General features: G+C 39.0%; 1 protein-coding gene and 1 long non-coding RNA gene across 4 annotated transcripts in view; both read right to left on the bottom strand.

Moving 5' to 3' along the window:
* Positions 1–5,809, bottom strand: part of nrg3a (neuregulin 3a) — a 290,770-nt gene extending 284,961 nt beyond the window's left edge. Inside the window, exons 1-2 of one of the 3 annotated variants that reach the window (XM_089116954.1) lie at positions 4,732–5,807; positions 3,779–4,490 (exon numbers count right to left, since the gene is read on the bottom strand). In XM_089116954.1, coding sequence (XP_088973080.1) covers positions 3,779–4,475 — 697 coding nt within the window. In that variant the 5' untranslated portion in view covers positions 4,476–4,490; positions 4,732–5,807. Of the gene's footprint in view, positions 1–3,778 lie in introns of all 3 variants that reach the window. The other 2 variants (XM_039671850.2, XM_039671849.2) reach the window with 2 other exon arrangements.
* A 4,566-nt stretch (positions 5,810–10,375) lies between these two features.
* Positions 10,376–16,941, bottom strand: LOC148977140 (uncharacterized). The gene is made up of 4 exons (XR_016145511.1): positions 16,831–16,941; positions 16,597–16,672; positions 13,749–13,807; positions 10,376–10,613 (listed from the first exon to the last, which is right to left on the bottom strand). It is a non-coding gene; the product is annotated as an uncharacterized LOC148977140 (long non-coding RNA).
* Between the last annotated feature and the right edge of the window lie 9,970 nt (positions 16,942–26,911).

The raw sequence follows: 26,911 nt of genomic DNA, 5'->3' as shown, positions 1-26,911 counted from the left end.
TGACAGAAACTAAACCTGTGGTAATGAAGACAAAGCTTCCTCCTTTAACATTTGCCTCCAGCATAGCTGATGAACAGCTTAATGTTTTCTTATAAACATCCCATGCATCTTTTATCACCAACGATTTAAGCCATTCTCCCACGATATGCATTTGTTACCTCTAGAAACAAAGAGCTGGGGAGGGGGTTCAAAAAAGTCTGCATTCGATTCAAGAACATTGCTCGCCTTGGCGCGTAACTAAATGGAAAATGCAGAAATCATTTGCATTTGAACCAGAGTTCAACACTTCACAGCTATTCTGCTAAGCATTCAGGACTTAATCGCTACAGTTATTTTCTAAAAGGCATCCCTCATTCAGAAATGTCAACTTTTTTATGCTAATTTCAACTTAAAACTGCAAAAAGGGAAAAAGTTTTGAACAAAGTGGTCAAATGGCTGTTAATGAAATTCATTTCCATAGTATCTAGTACATTTATACACTTAATCATTGGAAGAAATAAGGTTACATTGCAAGCTTTAAACAGACAAGAAATAATCAATTTATGGCACTTTTAAATCACCTAAATAAAATATCAAAGGTTCAAGCTCATTAACATCAATAGCTATGTTTACATACACAACTTTTGTTTAAACAGACTGAATTCCGATTGATGAATCTGAATGTAGTTTACATGAACGCTATGTGATCGGGTTGATGTGTGCGTTTATGTGCCACAAGCTTTAAATCAGAATAGATTTTTTGACATGCTCACACTGCACAAATATACAGAGTTTCACGCTGTTGGCGCATAACTGTTCTCCTACATTGGTTCTTTACTTGTTTTAAGACTTAATACTTATCCATTTCTGGTCATAATTTGGAGTAAATGAGCATATGAACCGTTGTGCCGTGTTGCTTATATTAATCACGCAGTAAAAATGCCGTCTTTGGATGAGAGTTGTCCTGTTCCACTTCACAGAGCCAGAGTGAATGGAGAATTTTAGAATGGCGGGACACTCATTTATAACAAGAACATCATGCGCCATTACCCAATTTAACGTCGTTTCACATTTGCGCAGTCCTTTCAGATTCGGTTTTCAATCCGATCAAGTGTTTACATCTTGCTCAGAAATGTAATTCTGATCAAGCTCAATTGGATCATTTAAGGCGTTTACATGAAGGCTTTTCAGTCCGATTGAGCCATCAATCCGACTAACAGATTATTTGGTTGTATTGACCAACATAGATGGACTATTCAACCTGTAAATGAGATTTTTAATTAATCATAACTAATGATGCAGCTATTAAGGATCTTATGCGGTCAGAATAGTATTTCTAGTCTTAGGCATCTGGGTTTACCTGATGTAGTCAGAGTAGTTAATCGTCGGCATCACTAGGAGCTGACTGACAAGACGATGGCGGAAGATTTGGTTTCAAAGCGAAATGTAAAAGCACCCATTTTAAAAAAATTTTGGATTTAAACTAAGCAAATTAGTTATGTTATTCTAGTTGTTGTGTTTTTCATAAGGAATAATAATAATAATGAACACACACTTTAAGCAATTGCAGGCTAATTTAAAAGTGAAAGTAAAATGTGCACAGCCACATAGGCATTCATAGCAGGGTGGAGCAGTCACCACTGCCTGTTTTTATCGTTCTCTCTTCCACCTCTATTTATAAAACCCTGCACATTTCCCATCCCTTTCCCTGATAATTTTTTCAGCATGTCAATTATTCACATGCTCTTCTACATATTGAACATGTTTCCCTTTCTACGCATTAATATTTAAAGCTTCATCCCTCCTTTAGGAAATCTTAAAAAGATAAATCAAAGTGACATTTTTTTTTTAAAACAGTCTCAGTGAAATGAAGCTCTAATGGTACAGGAAGGGAGCGCTTTTATGGCTTTCTATTAAAACAGGAAATAGACAAGGCAAATAAATCACCTCATCTTTAAACATAAATTCTGAATGATTTTGTCATTTAACACAGCATTGATTTAATGTCAGAATCATCAAATGATTCCACTCTCATTTGTATTTTGAGACCAAATAGTGTGACAGTGTAGTAAATGCCCAATACAGCGTGCTAGATGACATGAACTAATCCTCACAATCAGCTTGATGTTACAAAACAAAGGAAGAATCAATGGTCATTAAATGGCAGTCTGCTGGAACCAGGAATCGTGTTAGCTAGTTTCAACCAAAGCTGTTTTCATTTAATGTTACAATTGATTCGGCTTCATAATCAATCACATTGAGATATGGCTTTTATATAGTTACTTCATCGTAAAGTGCCTCCAGCACTCATTGCAAATTTGCATTCATCTCTAACTACCTATGCTCATTGTATTAGCTGCTAACAGATGCATGGCAGCAGCAACAGAAGTTCCATGTCCTCAACCAAACATCACTAAAAGATTCATTAAACTAAATCACAGGCCACTCAATTCACCACAGCCAAACTTGTGGACAATTATTCTAGGAAAACAAAATGGTCTCTTCCTCTGGAAAGTCACTGAAATATCTGTTTCTAGCTGTAATATCAAGTATGGCGAGCAGTAATGAGTTTTAAGATTAGCCACAGCTGTGAGCTCTCAAACGTATTTGGATCTAAAGATTTAGTTATCCTTTTCTCTGTGCTATTGATAAAGGTAGGCAATAGGGGACACAAAGGATTAAGATATCCTCTTTCAGACAACTGAAATGGTAATGAATTACTGCACAACCAAAGTATGATAAGGACTTGTTCAAAGACATGACACCTCCTAAAATTCACAGGTTCTTTTTGATTACTGTGAATGGGGGGGGGGGGGGGGGTCTACATTACTATATGCAGAGAAAAGGCATGTAAAAACAAGGGTCAACAGTTGTTTTTCAGCAACATATTTAAGCATATATTTTTACATTTGCAAGAAAATATTAATTTATTCTTTACTTCCCATAATGAGTCCATTTTAATGGTAAAATTAAAATTTAGCAATCAAAAAGCATGTCCAATTAATTGAAACCATTTAACAACAATTTATTAAAAGTTTAACTAAACTTTTTAGGGCCCTATGAAATATATAATCGTGTCAGGTAATATACTGTGAACAGGTCCGAGCAATCAGGCATGGCGACACATTAATCAATTTCTGCGTTCATATGAAAATGTAAATGTCACTGATATATTACAATGGAATGTAACATTAGCACACAATACAGTTTTCTTATTTTCAGAGGCTCTTGTTGTTTTCAAATGAACAACAAAGTGCCGTTTAATATTCGTCAGTTCTTCAAATTTAAGCAAAATATAGCTCCATCATTAGATCCATTGCTCGCAGCTCTTCAAGTAACCCAATATAAAGATAGAATCAGCAATGCAGAGCTAAAGAAAAGATATTCTGAGGTTCCCTACAGTAGCTGACAAGCTTTCTCATGTGCTGCGGCCAGCGAAAAATTATAGAATAAGAAACAAACCTTTTTTTACATTATTATGAAATTCTCTTCATATTTTTTTGATTCAATACATCACATTCTGAAACATAGGGAGTGGCCAGAGTCGCTGCTTGTCATTAGTGTTTCCTGGCGACAAGATAGAAAGGGCCGTATGCGGCCACGAGTCTGTCTTGCTTCGCTTCTGGGATGTCATTAACACGATACACTAACATGTGCTAACAGTACCATGCAAAAAATGCAATCTGCAAAGCAAGTCAACAAAAACTGTCTGATCACCAATACTCCCCAACACCAGTACTGCACAGCTCTTGACATAATAAAACCAGGAAGAACTGATTAAAAAAAGTATCAAACTTACGTGTCTTGCGGCTGACATGGGTTCGACCAGGCGTGGTCACATGCCTCTCGGATGACTGCTCTCTGGTCCACATTTGGGTGGAGTCGTTTAGGACTGCTGGGTTGGAGGGAGAGGGGCTGGATGTGGACATATGGACAGTAGACGTGGTGGTAGAGACCACGGTGGTCGTAAAGGTGGGATTACGTGTGACAAAGCGAGTAGAGGGGCTTTTCTGTGTCACTTGACTGCCGGATGCCCCGCTGCCTCTAGGAGGAATGTTTGGAGGAGCTCCCGTTCGAGTCCTGCTCCGCACCACTGAGGTGACGGTGGGGCTGACCGAGCTGACACCACCAATAGTAGTTGTAGTGGTGGTGGTGTCAGATCCCTTAGGAAAAGTGCTAGGCTTGGACAGAAAGATGGGGTCCTGGCCAATACCCTTGGCATCCACCAAGTCTGTGGGCACATAGTCCCGCACAGAACCCACAACGATCCATTTCAGCAGCATGAGACTGAGCCCCAGGCCTATGAAGCCAATGAGAAGCGGAACCACACAGAGCCAGGTCTGCTGGCGGGGCCAAAGGGCACAGCTCCCACACCTTAAAATGCCACCACGCACAGGGGCCTGGGCTTGATCACGTCCACCGGAGCCGCCTCTCCCATCGGGCTCCTCCAGTACCATAGCCCCCGAGTTGTTCACGGTTCCCGAGCTGTCACTCATCTCGCCTGTGGCACACTAAGGGTTAACCCCAAGGCCAAGAGCGCGGCAGACATGGACAGCACAAGGTGAAATTCCGGTCAGAAGTGCCAGACATTGGAAAAACAACAACAACAAAAAAACGGAAAGTAAAAGACAACCGCAAGAACAAATAATTATGAACAGAAAAGAAGAGAACACATCAAGGCAGACAAATCACATCCACACACTTCCAAACACTAATACACATACACGCACTCACAATCAGACACACACACACCCAATAGAATTCCGGAGGTAGAAATCTCAGCGGTTCCAGAATCCAGCAAAAAGACAGTCCTTTAGTCCAGTTCCACCATAACGACCAGACGACTTCCAGCTCGCCACGAGATCACCAAAGCAGTACAAATGTTAAATAAAGGTGCCGAGCAAAGAAGGTGGGAAGAAAGGGAGGAGTGCAATCATCTGCATGTCTCCGAGCACCAGCCGTTGCAGCAGCACTCTCTGTCGTCAGATTATCAAATCCCTCTTTTTGCAGATGACACCACGGTAAGATTGATCCTCCGATCTCGTCATTCCATTCAATGCAATATTTAAAGGTGGAGTTCAGTAAAAGTTAAACACCGACTCACATTTTTCATTCCCACCAATTCCTTTTTTCAAGGTCTCGATCTGACTTGTAATTGAGCGCTGAATCAGCTATACATATCCCAGGATGCTGGTTCCCTCACGCAGGACGACTCACCGTTGACCGTGAAGTAATATCCCCTTTTCCAAAAGCAAAGCTCCTGATGAATTATAGCATCCTTAAGGGAGCAAGGGACCTGCAGCACGAATCCAGTATGTGCAAGCTGAGCAATAAACCCGGTAGAGGAGGCTGTGGCATGTGGAGAGTTGTGGATGATTAAATCCGTTAGCAGTGCAAATCCGTTCTGAACAGAGCCTGATGAGCGACCCACTGCCGTAGAGTGAGCCGTTGATATCGTGCAAAGCAGTGGGCATACGCTCAGCCTTTATCTACATTCCTACACTGAGAGCGCGCAAGAGAGAATGAGCGAGAGAGAGAGGAGCAGCGCAATGAGGGGAGGAGGGAAGGAATGGAGGAGTGAGGGAGGGAGGAGTAAGCTTGTTGAAGACGGACCAAAAAAGAAAAAGAGAAGGGTTAAAAAAAAAAAGACAATATGCTGGTTTTCCATGAGACAACGTTCATCCTTTCCTCATTACGGTTGTATTTGTTTTGCCTGTCTGTTGCTCCCTCCAAGGGCTGCCATGTCTAGAGTCCGGACTAGTGTGTGTTCCCGCTCTAATCTCCTGTGGGATTTTAACGTGGCTCAAGCCTACGACACTGCAGCCAGACACATACACAGACAGCCTTCTACTCTCCTCTACTGCTGATGCCAGGAGAGAGAGAGAGAGAGAGAGAGAGAGATAGGAGGCACTGCACCTGCCCTCTTCACATGAACATTCCCCACCCCTTTAGAGAGAGAGGGAGGGGGGAAACAAGGAGAGATAAGTACAAGAGTCGAGAAAGCATTCACAGCAGGAGAGAGAAGCAGAGGGCAAGAGGCAGAAAGACAAGATATGGGATAGAAGTAAAGAGATCCGTGTCAGACAGTGCTCTGCAGTATTAGCAGAAAAGAGATTACTGACTGCTGTAAACAAAGTGAGTCTCAGCATCACTCTTTCAGGACTGTCAATCATGTAACCAGCCCCTCCTCATGTCTAAGATACTGTGAGAACTCGAAGGTAAAATAATGGAAGATAAGAAATAGGAATTGTGTGCAGTGTCTAATGGTGGTATTTTTTGTGGTGTAACAATAACGCGTTGTAATTAAAAGGAGTAGATAACACTTTAATATTCAAAGACAACACAGATGCTGGATTGTTTCCTGCTGGTTCTAACTAATTTTAAAGGTGTACTTCATATATTTCTTGTTTAAGTTGTGCTGGCTGATATGGCAGCCCTCTTGGACTTATACTGACACCTAGGGGGTGCAGATGTATCATCCCGCAAAAGTTTGTAGTTACCAACTGCACTGTACAAATATGCTATTTCCTATGAGCCATAATTAATTAATTCCACAAGTGAAAGTCTAAAATAACGGTCACTGAAATTGTGATTGACTTAGCTGCTGAGGTAGTAAGTGGGAAATTTTAACTCCTCTATTCCCGTATACAACTTCTGGGACTTTGCGGTAGCATTCTGGTGTTCAAGTGATTTTAGAAGGAGTCTTCAGCTCATCGGAGTAAACATTACAAGTACTTCTCACATATTGCTTTATGTGTTAAGTAGCAATCACAGAGTGCACCTAGAAAGCACCTGATTGAACTGTTGCAAACACAGATGACCAGGATGTAACATTCTGTATTATAGAATAACAGGAGCAAATCCAATCCATTTGAGACAAAAGTCCTTGAGCAAATAATCCAAAAGATGCAATACAAATTAAAGGTACCAAAAACGTACAAAAAAATGTTTAATTATCAGTGCCCTATTAATTTCTTTCTTTTGTGAAATATAAAAGGATATGTTAAAGGTGCATTACGCAACATTCGATGTTAAAAATAGCCGTTTTCTAACCCATACATGCTTAAACAATCGCCTGATGGGCTGAATGAGCCCTTTTCTGATCACTGCGATCGCCTCTATAATCCTGTACAGTAAAATAAATAAGAGGGATTCGGGCTCGAATCTGAGACTGGGCGTGACGTCATGCGCATTCACGCTCGCCTGGCTATGTGCCTATGTCTTGCAGGTTAAGGGTGTACTCACACTAGGCATGGTTGCCATGAACCGGGCCCGAGTACGATTGACTTCACGCGTCCTGTTCCGTGCTCCAGCGCGGTTAGCGCTCACACTGCATGCGAACCCCGCCCGAGTCCAACTGAACCGTGCTCTGGCCCACCTCTTCCAAGCAGGGCAGGGCTGGCTAATCGAGCCGCGCCGGGGCACGGTTCGGGGCACTCACACTAGTCGCGCTTTGGTGGTCAAACGCACTCGGGCACGGTTCAAACTGGCTAGTGTGAGTACACCCTAAGTGTATTCGCCGCCATTCTCCGTATCAGAGAAGACAACTCGAGCGACAAAACTTTAGTCAACTTTCCACAAAAGTAGAAGATGGATTCAAAGGGGCTGTTTAGCCTACATCTGGTCACTTCATGCGTTTTCTGTGATCGGATAGCTTATTCGATCGTGAAAAGACCAGGTTGCCCTCCGAAACGCATTTGAGACGGATTTGAATCCAATCGCTCAAACCACTTGAGGACGTGGTCTGGTATTACCTCATTATGACTGTAACAAAAGATGTGTGCCGCACAATGTGCGGCTGATGCTCCTTTGGTTATGAACAGCTTGTGCAAACGTACGCAGTTTCGCTTGTCGCCAGAGGCGGCGTCGCTCTGCAAATACTCAGATACTTGCGTTTTGCTCCTTTAAGCAGAAAAACGAACATGTCAAGCTTGATTATTATGCAACCTTTTGAATTCTTGGAATATAGCTCAAGACCAATTTTACAATAAATGCATTGTGCACTTATTTTTTTTTTTTAGCTTTCCAGTGTTAATCACCTTAAAACTACCTTAATCACAGTCCTGGCATTAATTTCCTGGTTTAATAAAATGCTTGTGCATTCTGCTTAGCATCTTTTGAGTTTCCAGTAAGAAAGAAAATAATGCCACACTGAAAGGACATGGTTCTGAGCAAATTTAGAGAGAGCATAAAACACCTTTGTCCATTTAGTGAACACATTTACACATATCTACGTATATTTAAATGATATTTGTGGTGTGAAATGAGGTGCCCTTGATATTTAACTTTTTTTAAACAAGTTGTTGTTGTTGTTGTTGTTTAAACTGTTCTAATTGAAAAAAAAGTGATATATACCTTCCTTACAGTGACAAAACTGTCACATATACTGTACAGAAACATACACAACTTTACATCATAACTGTGAAAAGTTATTCTAAATCTTACCTTGAAATTCTAAAGTAATTTCAAGAAAATATTTGTCAATTGGTGTAGTTTTTGCATACTGAGAATTACGCAGTGCTTCTTGTTATGTTTTATATTTCTCCTCCAGCCAGCTGTCTCTGTCATTGAAATGTTTTGGGGTGGTTAGTGGGTGTTAATTTTGGACCCTGTGTGTGGTACAATGTGATCACATAACATCAAAGCAGGACAGCAGCTTGCTAATTTTATTTATCCATCCTTGCTCTAACATACTATATTCCCTTAAGATTATCCTGCAAAAGGCTTTGCTTCTGTTCAGTGAAGACGCTTTATTCTGTAGTCCATGCTTGACTGGTGAGCGTAGCTCCGAATGAATGTTTTCTCAACCAGCATTTATCTCTAAGCTAATGCTACTCATTAAATGACTGACAGAGATGTGTGTGTTTCTACCTGTCTGATTTAGGATGCATCAAACTGCCAGTTCACATAACATCAAATCAATGATTAGACCACTCCACATGTGCGCCCACTCATACACAAACACTCTACATCTCCCTCTCTTACTATGTCACACATCTACACTTTATCCTTGCACTAAACCCCATTTCCAGCCTTTCTTGTTACATGTTATAAACCCCAAAGCCGTACGCCCACATAGTCCTGTTCCTAAGACTAAAGAGAAAGCACTTTGTCTGAGAGCCTTTAAAAGCCAATGCCTCCATGTCCGAAGGAAATACAAAGAAACACATATGCTGCCATCAGAGCAGAAAGAAACACATATGCTGCCAGCAGAGCAGAAAGCACTCAAATTAAGAATATGACAGGAAAATTCCCACTATTCAAAGAACTATTCAAATATATATATATATATATATATATATATATATATATATATATATACACACAATACATTCTATATATATATTAGGGGTGTTGCAATATGGCAATATAGGGGTGTTGCTGACACCTTTCAAACAAGGAGATGCAGCCCAGTCCACGCAGCTACTCTTGAGAAGAATGTTGTCTAAACGAGAGAGTGAAACACTCTGCATACCCGAAAAAAGTAAGCTCGCCTGTATGGGACTTCTTTGGCTCAAAAGAAAACTTAAGAAGCGGACAAGAAGCGCAGCAACATGTCTTTAAAATTCGAACACATTTTCTCTTCGAGTGTACACACACCGGCGGTGCCATTCGGCGTCTGTCCGCACGGTGCCCAGCAAATGCTCAGGACCTTGTTCAAAATCCTGCCACGACACAGAGCGCCATTTACATAGTTTTATATTAAATTTTAGTGCTGTCAAACGATTAATCGCATCCAAAATAAAAGTTTGTGTTTACATAATATATAGTATGTGGGTGCACTGTGTATAATTATTTTGTATATATATATATATATATATATATATATATATAAATACACACACATGCCTGTATATTTACGAAAAAAAATATTTCTTAAATATTTACAAGCATGTGTGTATTTATGTATATAAAATAATTGTACACTGTGCACCCACATATATTATGTAAACACAAACTTTTATTTTGAATGTGATTAATCACGATTAATCGTTTGACAGCCCTATTAAATTTACATTATATTTGTCTCAAATCATCATAAATGACTTCACCCTGTGCTGCAATACACATTTAGTTTTATATTAATTTACAGAAATCAGCTGTTTGAAAGAAAATTGCTGATGTTATCAGATTTTCAGGTGATATTCTCAATTCATTCAGTTAATGGATGCTCTGAGGTAAAGTGATGAGATCACAGACTCAGCAACTATTGTTTTTAATTGTACAGTACAATCATAACATAGTACAGACATTATCTTAATTTCATAATGTCCTTAAACATAATACTGCTGAACATAAACTGAGAAGGCAAAGTCAAAATGATCAATCATTGTGTGCGTGTGTTAGCAATGGTTACCTCCAAAGAAAGACATGCAGCCATCATTGCATCGTATTAAAATGGCCTCATATCCAAGGAAATTGCAGAGAATTGCAGAGAATATTGCACCTAAAAGAACCATTTACTGGATCATCAAGACCTTCAGGGAGAAAGTAACTTTCAGCTGCAGTGAAGAAGGCTTCAAGACGTCCCAGAGTGTCCATGAAGTGCCAGTGAGACAGCTATGGAATTGTGTCAGCGCCGTCCACCAGTGCAGAGCTGGCTCAATATCAGGGGCAAGTGGGTGTGAGTGCATCTGCACACACAGTGAGGTGAAGAAGTGTCAAAAAGCCCCTCCTCTACAAAAACAATATACGTATATATATATAATAGTATTTGAGGACAGACTGAAATTCTGCAGGAAGCACACGTATCAGACAAAAGGCTACATTTTTCTGATGAAGCCCCCTTCCGACTGTCTTGGACATCAAGAAAATTGATTGTCTGGACTCTGGAGAAGAAAAGATGAACGTTATGTGTGTACCAACAGTGAAGTATCCTGAGACCAGACGTTGTGTATAAAGTACTTGAGTAAAAGTACAAGTGCTCTATCAAAAAAGTGACTTGAGTAGAAGTTGAAGTGCTCTTTAAGCACCACACTTAAGTACAAAAAATGTTAAATACTTCAGTACTTCTACTTAAGTATTTCAAGTAGTTCATTTTAAAATTCGCTACTTAAGTACTAAAAGTAAAAGTACAAGTATTGTGTCATGTAATTATTAAAGAAAGCAGTCAAAAGTTTGAACTAGCAATCAAATAAGGCACTTAAGTGGGATACAAATTTGCTTTGGCAACCACCAAAAAAAGTCATTGCAGGACAACCCCTGCATTAGTTGTCAATGTGTGTGTCAATCAATCCCATTACCCTATAAAACGGGCGTGCGATTTAAGCAGCATGAAAGGCAACTTGCAAATTTATTTTTAAGGCAAATTTAAATTTATAAAAATTTTAAATGTTTATAATTGTAACGAGTAACTAGCAGAACATTAAAAAAATTGAATTAAAAGTATTAAATTCATCTAAAATATCTACTGAAATAAAAGTAAAAGTATGAGAAAAAACAATACTCTAGTAGAGTACAGATACAGCATTTTAGTACTTAAGTACAGTACTTAAGTAGTTCTACTTCGTTACTATACATCTCTGCCTGAGACCATCCATGTGTGAGGTTGCTTTTAATCCAACAGAGTGAACTCTCTCACAAGTCTTCCCCAAAACACTTCCAGGAATAAACAATGATGTCAAAAGGCTCAGCAATAGCAACTTCTCCCGACGACCATGCATTTTACAACATGATGGAGCACCACGTCATAATGAAAGAGTGATAATGAAGTGGCTCGGACATCATTGCATTGGGGATTTGTCTGGCCATGGACCTAAGATTTCAGATCTTAATCCCATAGAGAACCTGAGGTTAATCCAAAAACAACGAGTGGAGAAGCAGAAGTCTACAAATAAGCACTAAATAAGGCAAGAATATATCGCCATCAGTCAGGATTTCACCAGAAGCTGATATCCAGCATACCAGAGCGAATTGAGGAAGTTATAAAGAAGGGCCAACACTGTAAATATTGACTTTCTGCATCTATTAAATGTTTCTTTCAATAAAAACTTATGAAATGCTAATCATTCAGTGTGTTTACATGCACCCTCAATGCGATCATACTGGGATTTTGGCAATATCATGTAAACAAATTACTATCAAATGAATGCGATTAAGCCATACTCATGGCATGGTAACTATGTGGCGTAAACTGGAGTTGACAGTTCTGCTAAAAAAAAAAAAAAAAACATTATGGTAAGCAAATTATGTGGTGATCACTTTCTTCAAATATCTAGATGGGAAACATTCACAACATCTTGCTTTCCACAAAATGCTGCTGTTGCAAATTTGTTCAATATTATTTGGTGCTATGTCATGATCCCAAAACAAAAAGCAGAGTTATCTTCAGAGGTAGTAACCATACACAAAAGGATAAGCAGATATCACTGACAGAGAGATTACAAACCCATATGCATTTGGGTCAAAAGAGATTCCAGATAATTTCCGTACATCATAGATAACGTGACTCATCCGTCCAGATGAGTGAGGGTATGTGTTATGGTGGAGGTGATTAGGCTGAGATTGAATGTGAAGAGGTCACAGATGGAAGATCACACAGTGAAGATGAAGGATTACTGGATTAGAGCAAGTCGACAGAGCTTTAAAAAGGTCATTCATCCAATATCGTGACATTTTCTGCTACAGAGTGACGAAACATTACAAAGGTGGCCGAGCGATAGACATGAACCGGTTGGGGAAATTAATAATGAAAAACAAGACAAGAAAAACAAAACAACTTGACGCAAGAAGCAGGTCAGAAGGTTAACACAATGCTATGACTGCTAAATGCATACGTATTATTCAGACCAAATGAAACCAGTCAACTAAAGGTCAGGAACTGTGCATCAAGCAAACATTCTTTTTGGACCAGACAAGCCTTCAGGTTCTCTCAAACAGATAACCAAACACACTTATCCACCCAGAGTGGAGACAGTAATCGACAGGCTGTAAATGAGCAAAGTCTTTTCATCAGGGTGTTTTCAAAAAAAGTGGCCCTGAGGGGACAAGGTCCTAATGACTGGAGAACTCCCACAGCAACTAGGATGGATGAATGAAGGCATGTAAAAGGGACCCATTGAAAACATGGAATAGATTTGTTGGCTTTCCGCTGATCAAAGTAAAACTTTAAAAAAAAAAATATATATATATAAAAAGAATGAGTAAATAAATAAATAAATTACTTGACGTTTACACTAATACACATTAGCTTATCTTTTATTATTAAAGGGTTAGTTCACCCAAAAATGAAAATTATGTGAGTGTTGTTCTGCTGAACACAAAGGAAGATATTTGGAAGAATGTTTTAATCAAACAGATCTCAATCCCCATTGACTGCCATAGTAGGAAAAAATACATACTATGGTAGTCAATGGGGATTGAGATCTGTTTGATTAAAACATTCTTCCAAATATCTTCCTTTGTGTTCAGCAGAACAAACAAACACATAGAGGTTTGGAACATGAGGGTGAGTAAATACTGACAGGGTGAACTAACCCTTTAATAGTGAAATTCGGTCCGATTTTATCAAATACAAATTGTCTATATCAATAAAACATTTCCATCTGCCCATGTTGTTCAATGCAAGGAACATATCAAGCATTGTGTTAAGCTGTCTGGACTAAATTAAAGTCAGGTCAGGTAAAGAAGGACAAGGGGGATGAGGCACTGCAAAGGCTTGCTTAATTTACAATTTAGGTGCTGTTTGTATGAGACCCACTGGAGACTACTTGCTGGTATTGGTCAAAAAAATAATCAATGAACTTCAAAGACAATCAATAATCACATACCTCTACAAACCCTGCAACCCGTCAGCACAATGGTTCCCATGGTTTCCTTTTCACTGTCACTGTTGACAAAAAAAATGAAAAAGGGATCAAAAAGAGAGCAAAAAAATGGAATGAAACGTCATAGAAGACAACAGAGATTCACACCCGAGGAAAATGTTTTAATACCCAAAAATGAAAATTCTGTCATTAATTAATTATTCACAATCATGTTGTTCCGCAAGACATGCGTTCATCTTTAGAAAGATAAAGATCTTTTAAATGAAATCTGAGAGCGTTATGTCCATTGAAAGCTTACGCAACTACCACTTTCAAGGCCCAGAACAGTAGTAAAGAAATCATAAAAGTAATCCATGGGACTCCTGTGGTTTAACCTCAATTAAATTAAGCGACGCAAGTGTGTGCTCGGTAAAAATAAAACATCATTTACCACTTTATTTACAAAATATTACTCTCAGACACGCATTCACGTAACAAATTGTGTTATTGCGTCAACACGCACATACTGTATGTGTCATGATAATCTCTGGAACACGATTAGGAGATTATAATTTTGTAAATAAAGTGGTAAATTGTGTGTTATTGGGGTTTTTGGACCAAACAAAGCACTTTCATTGCTTGAGGTTGAACATTTAGTTTAAACCACTGGAGTCACATGGATTACTTTTAGGATGTCTTAACTACCTTTCTGGGGCTTGAATGTGCTACTTGGATAGCAGTCAATGGAGGGACAGAAATTTCTTAGATTTCATTTCACGAGTTCACACTTACAAATCAGTTGGATGAACTCAATTGACCTATGGCTAAGCCACGCCCCCTCGACTCACTCGGACAAACAGTCAACATTCGGGGACAGGCGCTATGGCAGCTGTCACAGTATAGGGGACATTTCACAGGAGGCAATTGGTAATTTTTGGAGACATAAAGTTTATATATCGTCTCGAAGTCACCTAAAGGCCTTAACTATGCATTGGAGGGTTATATTAATAATTTTATTGTTGGGAAGGTCGATGAAAAGCTTCAGCTCCAGGCAAAAATGTACAGGTCACAATGTAAACGTGATGAAGCTAAGTGACATGATCTACAACGCAGCTAGAAGCTAACGTAATTGAACCTTTTGTAGTGTTAGGCTAACGTTACGTTAGAGATTTTAAAGATAACGTTTAAATATGTTGTTGACTTAACAGATGTAGGCATCCTTGTTTAATTTATCCACGTTTAGTTGGTGTTGTGGTCTACTGCATAACTTAATCGGATAACTTAATTGCATAACTTAATCCAGAACAGACCCTTATCTTGGTTGAGATGTTGCTTTGGAAAGGGTAAAAAAAAAAAATACATGCTGTCGCCCAGCCTCTCAGGAACCTAGTGTCGGAGTTGCATGTACAACATGCACACCGTTTGACCATTTTAAACATTAAATGACAAGAAAAAGAAATGAAAACTAACTAACTGCAATGCATTTCAATGAACGTGGAAGCAGATAATGTCCGAGTGCATTGGGTTAGCTGCGCACTGTGATTGGCTCATCGCGTTTGAGGGTGTGGCTTAGCCATAGATCAAATGGTAAACATATTTGGCTTGCTGTCTGGGGAGAACGCTCTAATCTTGGTAATTGGCCCGAGTATTTCCCCCAAAATGCAAAATTAGTTTATTCGGACAGCAGCCAGGAACTGTATCCCCAAAAATATAAATAATAGGGCTGATGTTTGCGGTGTCCGACGGGAGTTCAATTCCCGCTGCAATCAAATGGGTAAGCCTCCGTTGGCGTTGAGGTGGACGATTTATATTGGGAGGGCTTTTGCGGCATCCGACGGGAGTTCAATACTCACTGCGACCAGACAGGTAAGCCTCCGCTGGCGATGAGGTGGACGATTTATATTGGGAGGGCTTTTGCGGCGTCCGACAGGAGTTCAATACTCACTGCGATTGGACAGGTAAGTCTCCACTGATAATGAGATGGAAAATTTATATTGGGAGGGCTTTTGCGGCGTCTGACGGGAGTTCAATACTCACTGCGATCGGAAGAGCTAAAAAAAAAATCCTAAGAGCTAAAATTATTTATATATATTTATTTATTTCAGGGCTTTTAAGTGACAGACAGTTCAGTGTGTATTCAGACCACAGTTTCATTGAAGATAGATAAATGGATGTATGGATAGATAGATGTAATGGAAAATTGGGAGAATTATATGTTCTAAGGCGGTAGGGGTGTCGTCGTGTAACTGCACTTCACTACGCCACTCCAATTTAGTCTGGGTACGAGATCCCAAGTCACTAGAGGGTTTCCCGCTCGGCTATCCAAATAAATGAAGAAAGGCAAAATAACTATTTAATCAAAACATAACTTTTTATTAAATACAATGATTCTGATCTCCTCTGCTTTCACTCAAATGTATGACCAAATGTAAGCTTGAGAGGTGGTGATACAATTAACTATGGGAGGTTACACTTCAAAAGAAAATACACACAGCAATGAATAAATACAATAAACCCCAAAAGAAATTACAAAGAAAAAAGTACAACTGATTAGTCATGGGCCAACCAAACAAAATGGGGAAAAAAAACCCCACAAACCATGAAAAACTAAAATACACACAAATCATGAAAACCAAAAATAAAGGTAGGGAAAAACAGTGGTCAGTTGCACAGGATCGAATTCTTTTGGCTAACTTGCCCCAGGAAATACAGCAGCGGTTAATGCCCATTGCTCATCCAGCTCCACATGGCCAAAATTTAGAGCCTTTAAAGCAACTTCTCTACAAAAATCACTCACCCCAATACATACAACACAGGGTTGTCAACAATCACTTAAAAAAACATAACTTGCTTTGACAGTGTCAACACTCACGTGCTGTGATGATAATTCAGTATCCACCACTCATCCAGCCAAACTTTATCTGCATTGGGGCGTTTAGGCCTCAGTTCTAAAACAATCCAACAACATCAAGACAATGAACAGATTAAGTACAACTGGGCCATTTGCATTAACATTTTCACCAAACATCACTGGCTCTTGGCCAACACATCAAAAAGATTTGAAACATCAAAAGTATAAAAACACTTCTCATTAAAATCTACCAACCAGAGCTTGTTCTTCCAGCGACCATGCCAAACAAATCAGCTACGGCAACTATTCCTCTCACAGGAAGTGGCATATTTAAAGGAAAATTACACCCGCTATGCATACCCTCAGCAGCGCCCCCTAGTGACTTGGCTACATATATAACACAAGATATCCATGATTGATATTTTATGTGTCCCTGCTGTTTTTTTTTAAATATCAAGTGGGTGCTACATTAAACCATTCAAGCCTACAAAAGTTTGCTAAGCTCAGTTCATTAGAAGCAATGAATGAAAACCTTATTAGCCTAACGTACCTGCTGCACGATGGGAGTCGTTAACGTATCTTTACTCGCAAACTGCAGGCAGAATCTTGCATGTAAAAACATGACACGCAGTTTCGAAAACTATATATATATATATATATATATATATATATCATAACTATAGCGAGTCGAACAGGGGCTGCAGATTGCTGCTGCTGCCGAAATTTATATATATATATATATATATATATTACCCTGTCTCTTTTTGTTAAATGTCAGTTTTAATGATCCATAATATCCAGTATTAAAGTATAAGTAGCCTAAAAGGAATGTCAGAACGCCAAAAGGTTGACAAATCACAAATCAGATTAATCTGTACATCCAATGGTCTTTTTGTGTCAAGAAAGTACATTATGTGAATGTCACATGGATGAGACACAAAGAGATCATACAGCTTCAAATAGTAGAATAATGCAAAGCGTTGGAATAACTGAATGTTTCTGAATTGGTCTGTGTTGATGGATGGATGGATGGATGGATCTAAAACTGAGCCATCCATCTTTTTCCATCACATGTTTATTTTTATTTGTTTGCTGGCATGTTTTGGCATTGGAAGAGAATAGGTTTGGAGTGCAATTCAGTACTGAGCTAAAGTTCACTTCCCTCTGTGAAGCTGTTCAAATATTAATAAGATTCTAAATATTTCTATTTCGGCTGTCCATCTGGCCATTTGCAATCAAATATCATTCCATTTTCTTTTTAACTTACCCTGTCAGTCAGTCGTTTACTTGTTCTCTCACTCTTTTAGTCACTAGCTTGCTCACTCATCGGCTTTTGACTTGCTCCTTCATTCACTCACTGCTGAAAATAATGAGAATCTCCTCTCTGTTGCTGTCCCCTAAGGAGTGTGCCGAGGCTATAGGCAGTGTCACCTGCAGATCTGCTCATTACCTAGATAAAAACACATACACAGACACACACAGTGTGTAAGACTGCACAGCACAGTCTCTCAAAAAATACATAAATACACACAATATCGAGGGTAACAAACATTAAGGTCATGATGTAGCTGGGGGGGGGGGGGGGGGGGGACGGGACGGGCAGTCCTCAGTTATGAATATATTTGAATCAAAGTGCCACATTAGATCTGAGAGTATAGTGCAGATTATGTTATTTGCAGTCAAAAGCTCAATAACATTAGCCATGGCAACATGCTTTTGCAACCCGGTCTCATCCCAAGACGTCATATAACTGACGTTTTGGGACGTCTTTTGACCATACGTCAATATTCGCCTTTTTTGGGCCCCCTTAAACGTCGGTAGATGAGGTTATGGGATCCTAACTCTACCCCAGACCTAAACCTAACCCTAAACCTAACCCGTCACCTAACTGACGTTAAAGGTAAAGCGTCAGTTGTATGACGGCCCGGGATCGCCATCTACCGACGTTTAAGGGGGCCCTAAAAAGGCGGATATTGACGTATGGTCAAAAGACGTCCCAAGACGTCAGTTATATGACTTTTTGGGATGAGACTGTGTTAGCTTTTGGCTTTACACGTCACTTAACAAGATCATGGAAGACTGAACGACTAACTGAACAAATAATTTTTCCAAACAATTTTTGTTCATTTGTTGTGCTTGCAGATGCTTATCATTTTGAGCAATACAGTACACTAATTGGAAGGTCAAGTGTCCTGCTCTCAGTTACAATTGTCACTATGGTGGTGATAGAGTAGGACTGTGATTTCAGAAGCTCTTCATTTCTGGGTGAACCCCACTTGGGTTGAACTTACAACCTTTAAATGTGTCTGCCACCTCCCGGCATGCAAGGAAGGAGAATGAGATGCGAGAGGAATACTGTAATATGGCTCATTACAAAATATTGTGTGCATGGTGTCATATTATTCAATGCTTTGCTTACTGGGACTTCTAGGGGGCAAACTGAAGTGATAAGAAGTGAATAGTAGAAGGACGATGAACACAAGATTGAATGTGTGCTACTGTAAGAAATAGTTATTAAAGAATTAAATATGTAACTCATTCACCTGCTGTAGCCTGGCTTTGTCTTGATTATACAAGGTATGGCTTACGTTGTATAATATAAACTATACAAGTTTAATGGACTTATTTTGGAGGTAGTAAAAAAAGTTTTTAAAGAAAAAGTTCTTAAGTTCTTAAGCTCTTAAGTTTTAAATCATTTAGATTTGCTCCAAAATTGAACAAAAAGTAAATATTTTGAAGAGTCCCAACAATATTTACAGAAGAAAGCAAGTCAATGATGGCAATTTCCATTTTGGGGGTAAATTCTAAGAAGTTAATTAGAATGTTCCTTGAGTAAGTGCAATTCTTGAAAAAAAAACCTCAAATATTCTCTTAAGAACATTTCAAGTGGTGCTCACTGCAGAGTCAAATGACATCCAGCTCCACCTCTATCGACGTCTAATGGGGTGGAGAGATATAGAGTTGTGGGTAGGGTACATCTCGCAATTCTGACTTTATAACACATAATCTTTTCTCAGAATTGTGAGATATAAACTTGCAATTGGTTTCAGGTTTCAGTAAATCGAGAAAAAGGAGTTTTCCCACTGTGTATAGCTACACAATACTCCGTTCCCTAACTCAGGGAACTGAGGTTACGTGATTAACCAAGCAGTTTTTTTTCCAAGGGAATATTCCCTATGAGTGACGTCAATGCTTCCATGTTTGTACGATTCACAAATCTTTTCTCACCAGACTGTTTTATAAGCGAGGATCAGTATAAAGCTAGTTTTGCTAAGAAGCTGCTCCTGAAAAAAAATAATTGGTACCAACTATTCATGTCCCTGCTGCTGCACCACCATGAACAAAAACTTGCAACAGGGGTGGGGAGATGCACGGTCACAGGTTCTTTTCGGACTTCATCAACAACAATCCTGGAAACTCCAAGCAGCTCTTCTCTACAATAAACCATCTTCTTAAACCTCAGATTAAAATTCACATAGAAAACACAGAGGAACACTGCAACAACTTTAGAACAAAAATAGACTCCATCCGATCGCATCCCACTAGTCCCTTTGCACTACCTGCCCTTTCTATCAGTTCACAGACTGGATTCTCCCACTCCCACTGTTTTTCTAAGGTTTCACAACTTGAAATCGAGGGAATCATCAAAAAAATGAAATCATCTTCCTGTGCCCTGGACCCCTTCCCCACTATCCTGATAAAATCAAATCTCTCTGCCATAAGTCCCCTTATCACAAAAACAGTAAACCATTCCCTCCGGTCTGGCCATGTTCCTTCCCCCCTCAAAATTGCAGCTATCACACCACTTCTTAAAACACCCACTTTGGATCCAGAAAACCTTGCCAACTTCAGGCCCATATCCAATCTTCCATTCCAAAGTATTGGAAAAAGCAGTTGCTGCTCAGCTCCAGGACCATCTTCATCATCACAACCTATACGATAAGTTTCAGTCAGGCTTCCGGTCGGCCCACAGCACAGAAACAGCTATAGTCAGAGTCACAAATGACCTTCTGATGGCAGCCGATGCTAGCTCTCCTTCACTTCTCATTCTTCTTGACCTCACAGCAGCTTTTGACACTGTTGACCACAACATCCTTCTAAACCGCCTCCACAGTGATATAGGATTATCAAATTCTGTCTTAGACTGGTTCACATCCTACTTTTCTGGAAGGACCGAGTATGTCAGTTTGGGTGAAGCTAAATCTCACCCACATGCTGTCACATCAAGGGTCGGAACTTGGTCCAACTCTTTACATTCTTTACATGCTCCCCCTTGGCCGCATCAATAGCCAGCATGGCATCTCCTTCCATTGCTAAAGTGATGACATACAACTTTACCTCAAAATAAACTCAACCCTCCACCCGCCCACTACTCTGCCTTCATCTTCATCCACCCTGATTACCTCTATAACCTTTTCCGGAAAATGCATCCCTTTCTCATCAACAGTAACCAACCTCGGTGTAAGACTTGAGCATCACCTTACATTTGACAACCATATGAAACATCTGTGCAAATCATCCTGGCTGGACTATTGCAACGCACTTCTCTAGCAAGAGTCTGCAGAAACTCCAACACATTCAGAACAGTGCTGCTAGGATCCTGATGAGAGTGAGTAAATATGAACACATGACACCCATCCTTCAAGCACTTCACTGGCTTCCCATCTCTGCCAGGATTCACAACAAAAAAAAGGTTAAAAATTTTAAAAATACCTACAGCTAATGCAGAATTTAACTGTTTTTTATGTTTTCTTCTTCTTGCCCGTTTTTACTTTTGAAATATGTTTGAGATTTGTTCGCAAATGAAAAGTGCATTATAAATAAAATGTATTATTAGTATTATGCTTATTTTTTGAAAAGATACAATAAATCCAAATTCAATCTTTCTGTCAGGATCACTATCGTCAAATACGATTGACAATATTTTTAAGTGTTGTATTAAGACTTATCTTTTTTCTTAAGCTTATTTTTAAGACATGTTTTTGTGAATACAAAAAAACAAGTTTCTTAAGAATGTTTCAAGTATCCTGCACCTGGTCACCAAATGCTTCCACTAAATGTGATAGAGCTGCTAGACATCCTGAAAAACATCAAGAAAGAAAGTCATGTGAGTTTGGAATGCCAAGAGGATGGGTAAATGATGAGAAAATTGTCTCTTTTTACAATTTAGAGTTGGAAACGGAAGTGGTGACATTGTTGCTAATGATGGCTGATCCAAAACTGTCACGTCTGTCTAATTTTGGGTGCTTGAGAGATGGTTCAGAATCACTGCAGACTGATCTTATCTCACCGGGGTTCTTTGGGTGTTTGACTTAACAGCAGTCGTTCCTCCACTATTGATTTGCAGACACGGTTTGCATCTGAATCAACCAATAGAGCTATGAGTGAGAAAGTGCTTCTCTTCTGATCCAAACTAGCACTGCCCCTTAGGGATTTAACATTTCTCTTTTAACTGTTCCAACAGTCTGTCACTGTCTGTCTCTCGTTGTGTGTATGTGTGTGTATGCCCCCTAAACATTGGCTGTGACTCGGGGAGCTGGGATTGAACCCTAATATTCTCTTATGACGGTACATCACTTTAAATTATTTATAGCGAACTCCCTATACCAAACTCTCATTTTCCATTTTCTTTGTCCAGCTACTTGAGGGCAAGGACATCAGAGGAACAGTCCCTGCAGAAGTGCTCTCTGTCAACTAAAACTGAAATGGGCTGAAAGATATAGAGGGAAATGGTGATATCCCTCAACAGTAGCTTCTAGACTCTTTGGCATCGCAGCTGCTGTTAAAATAAGAGAGGAAGACATCATGCACATAACAACACATTTAAAAATGATGGCTGCTGGCCACTCTCACTTATATGATTAAATATTTAGATTAGGTTGAACAGACACTGTTTAGTAGGACACCAGAGAAGGACAATGACATCATGTTCGACTGTTGACTTCTCTCTCACTGGTTCTGTTTTTTCTCTCTCTAATTAGATATGCTAAAAATATACACTCACGGCTATTTAAGGTTCACCTTGCTGGGGCCAGATGGAATCCCCCTTTTCCAATCTCTATTGTCAAATTTTGGTGAGCCCGAGTAACGAGGGGTTATTTGAGAGGTTACTGTTAGTTTTCTATCAGTTAAAGGAGAAGCTCTGGTCTTATAAAACATTGGTACCTACTGTAGTCATCCGTTCTCTGAGATTTGTTTTCATGATAATCAAATATGTGGTGTTTTATCTATAAAAGCTGTTTAGCATATAACGCGAGTAATGGGGACATTTAATAAGTAAAAAGAAATTGCTAGTTTATACCACTAACAAGACTCAAAATAGCCCCACACTAACACAGTAACATAATGAGGGTCCCCAACATGCAAAACGGAGCATTGAGAACGTTGTAAGTGTACAGACCATTTAATAAGATGATATTTTATAAAGAGAGTGCACTTTGTGTAAACAGACAGAAGCCATCTTTGGAAAACAGTCTCGACTAGTCAAACCACAAACCCCCTTCATACAGTTCAGAAGTTCACTGAACTTCATACAGATCAGCTCACTTGGCACATCATTCGTGGTTTGACTAGTCGAGACTGTTTTCCAAGATGGCTCCTGTCTGTATGCACAAAGTGTATATAAAATATCTTCTTATTAAACGGTCTGTACACTTACAAAGTTCTCAATGCTTCATTTTGCATGTAGGGACCCTCATTATGTTACTGTGTTAGTGTGGGGCTATTTTGAGCCTTGTTAGTGGTATAAACTAGCGATTTCTTTTTACTTATTAATATACGCTAAACAGTTTTTAGAGATAAAACTCTTTACATTCGATTATCATGAAAACAAATCTCAGAAAACGGTTGATGGTACCGATGTTTTATTAGACCAAAGGTTCATTTTGCGCCAGAGTTCTCCTCTAAAAAAAAGTCTGGTCATTCTCCACTGACCTCTGGCATCAACCAGACATTTTCACCTAGAACTGCTGCTCTGGATATTTTCCCCTTTTTCTGACCATTCTCTATAAACCCTATGATTGTGTGAAAATATCAGTAGATCAGATCTCAAAACTCAGATCAGCCATCTGGCACCAACAACCAAGCCACATTTAACGTCAACCAAATCACCCTTTTTACCCATTCTGACGTCAGTTTGAACTTTATCGTCTTGCATGTCCAAAGGTCTAAATGCATTGAGTTGCTGCTGTCATGTGGATGGCTGATTAGATGTTTGTGTTAACAAGCAGTTGAACAGGTTGATGAGTGAGCGCTCTTGCAGTACACGCTCTTGCTGACTGCAAGCTCTTTCTAGACATGCTCAAGGTCACTGTGTTCATGGTATATACGTATAAATGTTTATATGTGTGCGCACGTGTGTGTTTGTGTGTGTATTTGATGTATATCAACATAAATTGCAACATGACAGCCTGAGCTTGAGTATAGCTTCAGTAGTGTTTATATAATGGATATAGCTGATTAATCTCTTTCAGATTTTTATTTTTTCTATAACATTGTTAATGTAGTTTTCGTGAAAAGTATGTTTTGACAATTGCCACTTTTTATGCCATGTCAGTTTTAATTTATTAAACGAAAAAAAGAAAAATGATATCTATCTATCTATCTATCTATCTATCTATCTATCTATCTATCTATCTATCTATCTATCTATCTATCTATCTATCTATCTATCTATCTATCTATCTATCTATCAATCTATCTATCTATCTATCTATCTATCTATCTATCTATCTAAATATCTATCTATCTATCTATCGATTTTCTTCTGAGGGTCTTCTGTTCCTCCTTCATGATGTCACGGTCTGACTGCTGGTCTCTAATGAGAACAGAAGAGCATTTGTATTACAGTATGTCCACTAAGAAAATTATCTGCAGTTCAGAGACGGATGGCAGACAGATGGAATGTATCTTGCAGGAATAATGATCAGGGGACACCCTGATTTCTCAGCATCAGCGTTTCCACACCCCAAAAATGCAAGTGAGAGCAAAGACATCTGAAGTCTTCCTAGTCTATCTCGCTAAAAGGCCGACTCACTGCATTACTTATCTGTGCCAGTTTTAGCTAGATATCAAAGATTGTGAAGAACAGCGGTGTTTGTGTTTTTTGCTTCATTTGTTCATTCTTATAACATTATATTTTATATTATTCTACAGCAAATAGCATGAAACATTCATCATTTATAAAAACAGTAAATATCCTGAGATATGACACCTAATAACTGACAATATTATAGGTGTTGCTTGAACTAAAGAAACCACCTTCAAATGTATTTGTATCTGTGCTCTGCCTCTGGTCTTTGTTTCTCGTTGCTTTCATCTGAACAACCAAAGGCGAAGAATTCAAAAAAAAAAAAAAAAAAAAAATGGAAGAGATGAGAAAATCACATTTCCCCTTAGGAACTACAGGGTATGTGTCAGCGTGTAAATAAGGACCACGAAAATGTATTACTCTGATGAGTGACTGATATTTTATACACCATATTTTGTGTTTTATTTTATTTTACTCTTCTTATTTTTTTGTTTCCTTCATCTCTGTATTTCCTTATTAATTTCTCAGCAATATGAGTAGGCTACTATGTACACTGCATTGTAAATATTGTGCAGCTCTTTTGACTCTTTAAGAGAGAACGAAATGGAGGCAGGCAAGTATGACATCACCAATCTGCTCACTGTTAACCTCCAGTGGGTGAGAGCAGCTCAACAAGCAGCCTCTAACACCCCTGCTAACACACACACACACACACACACACACACACACACACACACACACACACACACACACACACACACACACATATATCAAGTGGCATCCTACTTAGCAGGCATCTTGGTGGAGGGAAATTTTCAAGCACACACACACACGCTTCAATCCGCACATACGTACAGGGGCACGTGCTCTAACACACACACAGAAGGAAAAGAGAGAGATGTTAGAGCAAATCGATCTGATGAGGAGCAGAGAGACCGAGATTCACAGAGGCACTCAAGCGCTTCCTCATAGATCACAGACACTCTCTTCATCTCACATTCACACACACACACACACACACACATTTCCAGCTGCCATCTCGTTTGATAAATTAATGTGTTAAAATGAGATCTGTGATTTTTTTTAAAGTAAAATCCGAAAGCAATGCAATACTATACAAAAAAAAGAAGAAAAAGAAAACGCTTACTGCTACTCAGAAAATGAATGATTGAGAAAAAGGCACATGATGTATAAGTCACAACTGTACACCAATAGACCATCTTCTCCAACAAACACAGAGTTGTTTGAATGGCAGCCAGGCTGTTCTCAGATTCAGGCTGTTTCAAAGCAGCTGTGATAAGGCAAGTCTGCGTGAGGCCGATTATTCCGCTGGGCTGAAGAAACAGCCGCTCTGCTACTTTCTCTCCTTTTGTTTACCTCTAAACTGCCCTGTTTGCTCCGGTGCTTAGACTAAGACATGGAAACAACAACTGAAAACTGCCATATATATATACAGTATATATATGAAGAGTTCAGATGCAAAAGCCTCTAAGTGCCATTTGAAATTTTCTTCAAAAATGATAATTTTTATCAAGCTTGTATATTTAAGTTCAGTGATTTCACTTAAATGCCAATGATAATTACCTATTAATTGTTATTTAAGTGAAATTACTGGACTTAAATATACAAGTTTGATAAAAATCATCATTAAAGAAGAAATTTTCAAATGGCATTTAGAGGCTTTTGCATCTGAACTCTTCATATATATATATATATATATATATATATATATATATATATATATTAAAACCTGTATGAAATTAAATAACTGTGCATTGTGGAGAAACAAGATGGTGTTTGCATACAACAACTACAACTTGAGGTGAATGTCATGGCAGAGTTGCATTTTTCTTTTTAAAAAATAAATCTTATATTAAACTTTCTGCTTTAAAAAAAAGTATAGTATTTTTGGGTAAAATATTACACACATTCTCAGGGCCCGTCCACAGAAAGACCCATTTCACTGTATACATATACATTTTTTATCGTATTGGCGTTTCGTCCACACAGATCCGGCGTTTTGGGAGAGTGAAACCGGTATTTTTTTTGAAACCGGGTCCCAAAGGGTATAAATCTGAAAACGACACCCTTGCGGTTTCGTGTGTACAGCCAATCCGTATATTTTGTGAAACAATGATGTCATCACATCACGTGTCAGCTGCGTGACACACCATTTTTGTCTACTTCTTCTTGGTTCGTATACAGCACGTGCATGCTCAAAGTCATCTTCTCCGTGTATAATATCATAATATTGGTCTGGCACATATATTACACTGTTTTCAGTCGGTTTCAGTGGTTTCGTGTGTA

The sequence above is a fragment of the Pimephales promelas genome, chromosome 11, assembly GCF_988280905.1.
Source record: "Pimephales promelas chromosome 11, fPimPro1.hap1.1, whole genome shotgun sequence".
NCBI classification, from domain to species: domain Eukaryota; kingdom Metazoa; phylum Chordata; class Actinopteri; order Cypriniformes; family Leuciscidae; genus Pimephales; species Pimephales promelas.
Note: the sequence above shows the minus strand (reverse complement) of the source record. Positions and strands in the feature narration are given on the sequence as shown.